At 34.6% G+C, this 8,792-nt stretch overlaps 1 protein-coding gene across 1 annotated transcript; it reads left to right on the top strand.

Annotated features, from left to right (window-relative positions):
• The first annotated feature begins 4,862 nt into the window (after nt 1–4,862).
• Nucleotides 4,863–6,167, top strand: LOC127637486 (myosin light chain 4-like). The gene has a single exon (XM_052118581.1). The coding sequence runs from the start codon at nt 4,918–4,920 to the stop codon at nt 5,527–5,529; it is 612 nt and encodes a 203-aa protein (XP_051974541.1). The 5' UTR covers nt 4,863–4,917; the 3' UTR covers nt 5,530–6,167.
• The last annotated feature ends 2,625 nt before the right edge of the window (nt 6,168–8,792 follow it).

The raw sequence follows: 8,792 nt of genomic DNA, 5'->3' as shown, positions 1-8,792 counted from the left end.
TTGAAGAAAGTTGTCTGCCGTTTGTTTCCATTCAATGAAGGTGAATGGTGACCAACAGTTTGACGCTACAAAAAGATATAAAGTCATCGTCAGTGTAATCCATGTGACTAATGTGGTTTAATCAAAGTCTTCTTGGGCGGTTTGATTCCTTTGGGTGTTATAAAAAACAATGGAATTGAAACACCTAAGAAGAATTTGATTAAGCCACACAAGTCACGTGGATTACACTGACGATGCCTTTATATCTTTTCTGGAGCATCAAAGTTTTGGTCCCCATTACCCTTGATTGTATGGACACAAACAGCTGATAACTTTCTTCAAATATCTTCATTTATGTCCCAAAGATGAACAAAAGTCATACAGGTTTGGAAAGACATGAGGGTGAGTAAATGATGACATCATTTTAATTTTGGGGAAGAAAATTCCTTTAAAGGCAATGTTTGTGTATGTCAGGGGATTATCTGAAAATACTTTTTTTTTCTTGTAGCCTGTTCCTGTATTGAAGACCCAAGGAAAACAAAATTGTAAAAAATAAAAAAACTCCTATGCTAAAGATAATGCTAAAAGAGATACTGTTTGACCCTCACTGCTCTTTCAACAGTGCAGCCCAATCCACAGAGAACCCTCACATCGGTAACAAGAATTTGTCAAAATTTGCATCCTTAGGGGAGATCTTTCCTTGTGACATCCCTTTGTTGGAGACACCTTGTCCCAAAAAAAGAGGGGGAAAAAATGAATTTTGTAAGCAAATAATGGGAACCACAATAAAATGTTTTGTAGCTTATCAATTTAAAATCGTCAGCCAATTACCAAAATGTCTAATAACAGTTTCTTTTAAATATAGGACATCCAAGGAGATGATGTCTTGAAAGACCTGGCAAACACCACCATGGCCATTTATGTCATCTGAAAGGAAGGCGGTGATCTAGGACACTATGAGAACATTGGAATTGTTGTTGATGTGGTCATCATTCTGGAGCACATAAGATCTGTAGCACAAGCCTGTGCAGTGATGCTGGGTACAATCTGTGTGCTTAATTTGGCATACCCAAAAGAGCTCAAATACTTCTATGAATTCATAGAGGATGTCCTTATGCAAATGGCTTCTGAAAGACTCTCCTCTAAAGTCCAAGGATTGAAAAACAAAAGTGTAAGGCAGTAGTTTTGCTACAGGCACAGATGTTAATGCTCATATTGAGAATTCAGTTCAGATGATTGTCACAACCTGGAACATTGCACATTTTCTTTTCAAGAACCGTATGGTTATAGTTCAAGCACTTTTATAATTACCATATAAATATCTGTTACTTGAAATGTCAGCACTTTAACTGTTGCATTATAAAATGTTATTGTGGCTGGTTACTTGTAATTGTAACAATAGCCTATAAAATTGTGTTTTAAAATTTCCACATATGCTGGAAGAGTTTTATTACCCACAAAGGTGATTGTTTTTGGACATGTTGTTCAGCATTACATCTGAAGACACTGTTGCAGTTTTAGCACTGTTGTTTTAATGATGCCCAAACAAGTGTTATGCGGCCAATTGTAACAATGGAAGTTTTCAAGTCTGTAAAATTTGCCTTTTAAAATGTGTTTTAACATTTCTACAGATGTTGGAACATTTTTACCAACAAAGGTGATTGTTGTTCACTACATTTGATGACAATAAAGTCGTTAAAGTTATGTTATTGTGTCATTTATGTGTAGGGTATTTGGCCTCTCATACTGTTAATTAAATACCACTATAACTAGTAGATTAAGTTAGATAATTTACCATACATTTTATTAGAATTAACATGATTAAATAAGGGTGGAATTACTGAATTTAATACACTCAAATCAACTCAATTTAATTGAGCTAATGCAACTAAAAACTATTGACTAAGTTCAACTAAATATATTTATCTAAATTTAGATAATTACATTTTGTGCAACCACTTACCTTAAAAAATGTTTATTAATTCAACGAATCATTTTTTTCAGTGCAATGTAGTTTTATGATGTGTATGATAGGATGATTAGATAATCGCATGGATAAGTAGGTGTACTGTACAGGTCTTCCTAAAGTGCTTGGTGAGTGTATGTATTATGTATATGTATAAATGATGTATATTTTTATAAATAAAATATGAAAGAACAACTTAATATCACTACCAAAACTAATAAGTCAATACCAAAACAGCCATATCTTTTTCAGTTCAAGCTAATCTTTATATAAAAATGTCAGCAAACAGTCGAATTCTAGACATCATTCATTTCAAAAGAGGAAAGTCACAAAACATATGTCATTTTTAGATAGATAGATAGATAGATAGATAGATAGATAGATAGATAGATAGATAGGTTCTTGCGTTTGCACAGTGCATTGCAACTGTAATTCTAGCTTTGGCCACTGGGAGGGGCAGTTCAGACATTTGAAAAGCATACACCGATTTTAGCAGACAAAACTTTCAACCGCCTTTTGCCGTTGTTTTTTGGTGTGTGTGTGTTCGCGATATCCATCTGATGAACATGGATGACAGAATTACCAAAATCAGTTAATCAGTCATGCCAACATGATCTCATGAGTATTAGTAGGTATTCCTAAAACCCCATTTTAAGTCTTTATTTGCTGATCATTGTCCCCATTCGCTTTAGGAGCCGTAACACTGAAATCCTGCACTCATTTAAACAATCATTAAAAGATTGCTGCCTCAAGAAGTGTTACAACACAGGTTTTACTGCAGCGATGTCTAAAGCTCATTGGCTCTCGCATGTCTCGTGATTGCTACGTGCCATATACAGTGTATTGTATTTTATTTTAATGAGATGGGTCAAGAGTTGGATGGTTGAATGTTTCACTGAGTGGATCAAGAGAATATTTTCAGTGATTAACAACTTCAGTTCTACTCTCTACATCACACAAAGCTATTGAATGCCACGAGGGAGCACACTGGATGCTACACATTGTTGTTTGGACTACTTTTCTACCACATTTCGCCATTTTTTGAGTAAATTGTTAATAATGTATCTGCCTTGTAAACTTTTCAAATTGTTAGAACTGGTCAGTGTTAGGTTTAGGGGTTGGGGTGGGATTAGCAGCACAAAAATATCCATATAATATTATGTTATAATTAAAATAATTGTCACTGTACATTTATCTGCATATTATTGTTTCATATGTTGTTGAAAAATGGTGGTATTTAGTGTTTGGGTGTGATCAGTGGATCTTAAATAATAAATCAAATAATAAAATGTTACTATCCAAAGATATTTATAATATAAAGGATTCATAAATATGTTTATGTTTCTAAAGGTGTAAATATGTACAGAATTTTTGTTGCAGATTCTGTCAATACATCCATATTGTCTATTAATAATAATAATAATATCTAATTTATTATATAATAATCAGGCTGGTCATGCCAATAATCCAAAATGGCCAAATGTTGGCCAATTAAATGTTCTGGCCGATATCCCTAAATTCTAATACAACATTTGGCCCAGTGTTTGTTTCATGCACAACCATACTTCTGCTGTTTTTTATTCATTTACAAAATTATATATTTTCCAATTCAGGATATGTCCTCTGAATAATTTTGCATATTGTTGGTGCTAAGCTGTTCATTGTAATATTAATGCATTTTGTTGTTTGATTTTAAGGTGACTCACAAGAGTGAGTTCACTCTAATGTCATTTTCTTTCTTAAATGTACTGTATAAACAAAGAAAAGCCACTGGTGGTAACTCCTCATGTCTCGAGCCTGAAATAGCTTTACTGTGACACTACAGCTGTCACCCTCTCAAAATCCACCATTATCCACTGTTATATTTAGCCTAGAAGAGATGCTTGCTTTAAAAAGACACAGGTAACCATTTGTGTGTAATTAATGTTGAAAAAGTGTCAAATCAAAATGAAGAATTACATGTTTGGTGGTAGGTAAAAATAACACATGAGAAAATCACATGTCAGGAGCTTTAAAATCATACAAACGTTTCCTTAGCCAGAATTGTTATAGAAGCATGTATATAGAGAAAAACAAAACACTTTTACTATTGCATTTAATATGCAAAAGGAGTTTAAATTATATACTTCAACTAGATCCAAATTTGTAGAAATATAGCCTTAATCTTGGGGACATACTGTAGATGGTGTATGTTGTTCCTGTTAACAAGCATCCCAATAAAAAAAATATATATATATATATATATATATATATATATATATATATATATATATATATATATATATATATATATATATATATATATATATATATTATAATAGTTTAAATAAATAAATACTCTAACTTTTGGATTACAAGCATAATTTTGGTGATATTTTTGGTAAAAAGTCAAATGTCATTAAAAATGGTTAAAAGCACAATTTAATAGGAACTGAACAAAGGTCACTTATTTTCTTCCATTGCAGCACACAGGATGCTCTTTTGAAATATTGCCAATCAGTTTTTTTCAAGACATTTTTAAAATCATATTAATTGAACTTTCGGACAAATGGTTGATTCAAGAGAAAAACAAAACACAATTTTCAACAAGCAGCCTTTTGCTTTGGACCCCACAGTATGTGACGTTGTCCTTGTATAAACACAATGGGGTCAAAGCATCACTTCTGAATGAGTTATGTGGTCCATGTAAACCCAAAGCAGCAGGAAAAGCTTTGATAGGAGTCTCTCTGTCACTATCAGTCACAGCAGCTGGGAACAATAGCTCATTGTTGATGCAATTGCCACACAGGTCTATTTTGGATTTCTTCCTTTTATAGTTTGTTACAGGACTTGGCTGTCAGTCTGATCTCTCCTCCCTGGGACCAAATGATATAAAAGCTTTAACAGACAATCTGCCTCTTTGTACAGATCAGCTCATTCCCATTCGGTCTGCAATTTCCCTGCTCGTCCAGGAAGGTCTTCCCATCAGCACCATGGCTCCCAAGAAAGTCGAACCCAAGAAGCCGGAGCCCAAGAAGCCTGAACCCAAGAAGGAAGCTGCTCCGGCCCCAGCAGCCCCCAAAATGGCTCCACCGCCAGAACCCGAAGCTCCAAAAGAACCAGACTTTGATCCCAAGAGCATCACTCTGGAGTACACTGCAGACCAGATCGAAGAGTTCAAAGAGGCCTTTCAGCTGTTTGACCGCACAATGAAAGGAGAAATGAAGATCACGTACGCCCAGTGTGGGGACGTGATGCGAGCATTGGGTCAGAACCCGACCAACTCTGAAGTACTGAAGGTCCTGGGAAAACCCAGACCAGAAGAGATGAGCACCAAGCTGGTGGACTTTGAGACCTTCTTGCCGATGCTGCAGCACATCTCCCGCTCGAAGGATCAGGGCAACTTTGAGGACTTTGTGGAGGGTCTGAGGGTTTTTGACAAAGAAGGTAATGGAACCATCATGGGGGCTGAGTTGCGACACGTTCTGGCCACGCTTGGCGAACGCATGACAGAAGATGAGGTGGAGCGACTGATGGCAGGACAGGAGGACGCCAATGGCTGTATCAACTATTCTTCATTTGTCAAACACATTCTTTCAGGATAGACTGGATTTATAGGCTTAATGGATCAAGTAGAGTGTACACTGAAATTAAAAAAATCAATCCACTACAATTACTGCCTTAAAGTACAATTAAAGGGGTGCCAAATTGACAACCATAAATCAGTGCGCCTCTTCAACAACTGAAGAAAATCAAGCTGAAGCTTTGAGTTGAAATTACAGAAATTGTGTTATATGCTTAAAAACAAAGTTGTTGTTATAATCAGTAAAATAATTTTACCATACAAAAAATTATATACAAAAAAAGTATTCATTTTAAATGTACATTATTTGGACTTACATGAAACTTAAAAGCATTACTTAATTTGTTTGCAATTAATTTTGCTCACATATTCTAACTTTAATTCAGTCACAAATGTGCAAAAAAAAAAGTTTTCTTGGCATGGACTTCCCTTTGTTCTGTCACCTGAATCAGTTTCAAAAGTGCAATCGTGAAATAGAGACTGACAGAGCTGGACGTTCAGCGGCATACTCCAGCCAGGTATACTTGTAGAGACTGAATAGAAGCAAGAAAACTTCAGTATTCAATATGTTTTATCTGTATCTGTATGTATACTGTCTGATAACGTATTGGCAATGTACACTTAAGTTTCACTTGCCAATAAAGTTAAATATGAATTGAATCTGCCTGATCATATTATTAAAGAAATTATGACTAACCAATTTCTTGCAAGTTCTATGAGACATATCTAAAAATAATTGTGCGATTAATTTATTAATATAATTTATTTATACCGTTCGGGCCATTGAAGAGACTGTAAGTAAAGATGGCACTCGCGTAAATAAGGTCTATTCTGTATAACGTTCCTCCTGTTGTGTTGAGTTTTGCCAAGTCCATATATATATATATATATATATATATATATATATATATATATATATATATATATTAATCCATTCACAGCCCTAGTATTTTAAGTATAACTTAATTTGTTATTTTTTTGGCAATGCACAGCTAATCCTTTTTTTTTGTTTCAAATATTCCAACTTTAGTTCATTTTACATTTTATTCAATGGCAAATGTGTTCAGTCACAAACATGCAAACAATACAAATTAGACTGGCATGGACTTGGCAAAACTCAACACAACAGGAGGGACGTTATACAGAATAGACCTTATTTACGCGAGTGCCATCTTTACTTACAGTCTCTTCAATGGCCAGAACGGTATAAAGCTCCTAGATCACATCTGATTTTCCACAACTCATGTTGTCTAGGTTTTTGTATGCTGGGTGTTCTTGGACAAATATTGTATCAATGTTTTGTACGCAAAATGATCCAAAAACACTTTAAACTGCAGGAAAGCCCATTGAAGAGACTGTATATCTATCCCGCACAGCCTCATTATCATTTCCATTAGAAATCAAAGATGGCGCTAGCGTGAATAATGTCCTTAGCAGCATGAATATTCTTTCAAAATTTCTTCTTATGAAAACATGAGTCTGGAACATCAAGAGAGTAAATAATAACAATTTTTAAACAACTTTGAGGAAAATCAAGTTGAACTTTGAAAAAAAAAATAGAATAGATATGACACATTATTGCAAGTTAAATGGATGAAAACAAATATGCTGTTATAACAATGATTAAAACATTTTTACAGTATTGGCAAATCAATGTTGGTACATAAAGCTATTTTAAAGAGAAAGTTCACCCAAAAAGGAAAATTCTTGCATCAGTTACTCACCCTCATGCCATCCCAGATGTGACCTTCTTTCTTCACCAGAACACAAATTATAGAATATTTGGGTCATTCCTGGGATTCGGTAATATTTCAGTCCCCTAGATTTTTGAAAGTGGTGGTTCACCAAAATTAAATGTTAAAAGATTTTCACAATACTTTGGTATCTCCTTTATAATGAATACAAATAATTATTGAATTTAAATAATTTTTATCATTAAAAAAAATATTATTTCTGTCTTACAGCAAGCATTTTGTCATGTCCCTGAGGTTCTTCACAGAATTTGTACTTTGAAAATAATTAATAAAATGTGCACAGTGTCTATAATTTTTGGCAATAATGCAAGTATTTATGTGTGTTCTTTGCTTTTGAAAAGAAAAATAATAAAAAAATGCAAAATATTTGATAAAAAACAACTTATAAAGTTACGTCCCTCAGTCTGAACTCAACCCCGTCACGCCAACCATTCTCCGCCCATAATAATTTAGACTCCACCCATATGTGACATCATTCACAGGAAGTTGCATCATTCAGCTCTCTTCAACAGCATGGTGCAGAAGAAGGTGAGTGATATCACACTTTTTATTCATTTTTTGAGGTGTATTATAGTCAGGGAGGGTACTGTCAGGCTTAACAACTCGACCCCATCACATACAATTAAGATGGAAAATGATGACTTTTCAAAATTTTATTTTAATCCATAAAAATCTAAAATATACTTATATCATTGGCTGCCATGTGGCCCACTCTTCTACACCACATTAAGAGCAGTGGCCATTTTGAGCAAAAAAACTCAACCCCGTCACATATGTCATTGTTTCGGGGTTGTAAACTTTGTGACAGGGTTGAGTTATTCACTTAATTTAATTAATGATTTCAATTTAAAAGTTTAATTTCAGTAAATATATTATTACCAACTCATATTTTAACTCATATTTTTGTTATAGATAAAATATTTGATGTAAAATTTCCACTTAAACTTCAACAGGCATCCTAGTCAGAAATGGCACCCACATCAACAGCAGAGAGGCAAAGGCAGTTTTGTGCACGCAGAGATGCTGACCCAGAAAAAAGGGCACAGTACCTTGAGAGAGAGAAGCAGAGATGGAGAAGGAATGTTGAGGCAGGAAACAAAAAAACAATTAGTGACCTAAGTGAGAGAGCACAGCGTCAGAGGAGTAAAAAATGGAGAGCAGCTTACACAAGAAGCAAGGAAAGAAGAGAAGCATTAAGAAACATAAGCACTCCACCACAAAGTCCTGAACATATGCCAGAGCTGCCACGACAGCCACTGTCAAAGTGAAGTGCAACAGGCAGAAGAATCATAAGTTGAGAGTAGAAAATTAGTTTAGAGCATGTGTAATTGTCTAATGCACGGTTCCCCAAACTGTGGTTTTTAAACCCATGGGGTATGTGAAGGAACTGCAGGGGGTTCGAGTTGATGAATAGCTAATAATTTATAAAATCGTAAAATTTAAATAAATCACTTGCTAAAAGTATTTAAATATTTTATTTGTTTATCTGTATGCCATGTGACTATTAACCAACATCAGAGAATTGGGGGGT

The sequence above is a fragment of the Xyrauchen texanus genome, chromosome 4 (genome assembly GCF_025860055.1).
Source record: "Xyrauchen texanus isolate HMW12.3.18 chromosome 4, RBS_HiC_50CHRs, whole genome shotgun sequence".
Classification (NCBI taxonomy): Eukaryota; Metazoa; Chordata; class Actinopteri; order Cypriniformes; family Catostomidae; genus Xyrauchen; species Xyrauchen texanus.
This window is presented reverse-complemented; position numbering and strand designations above follow the sequence as displayed.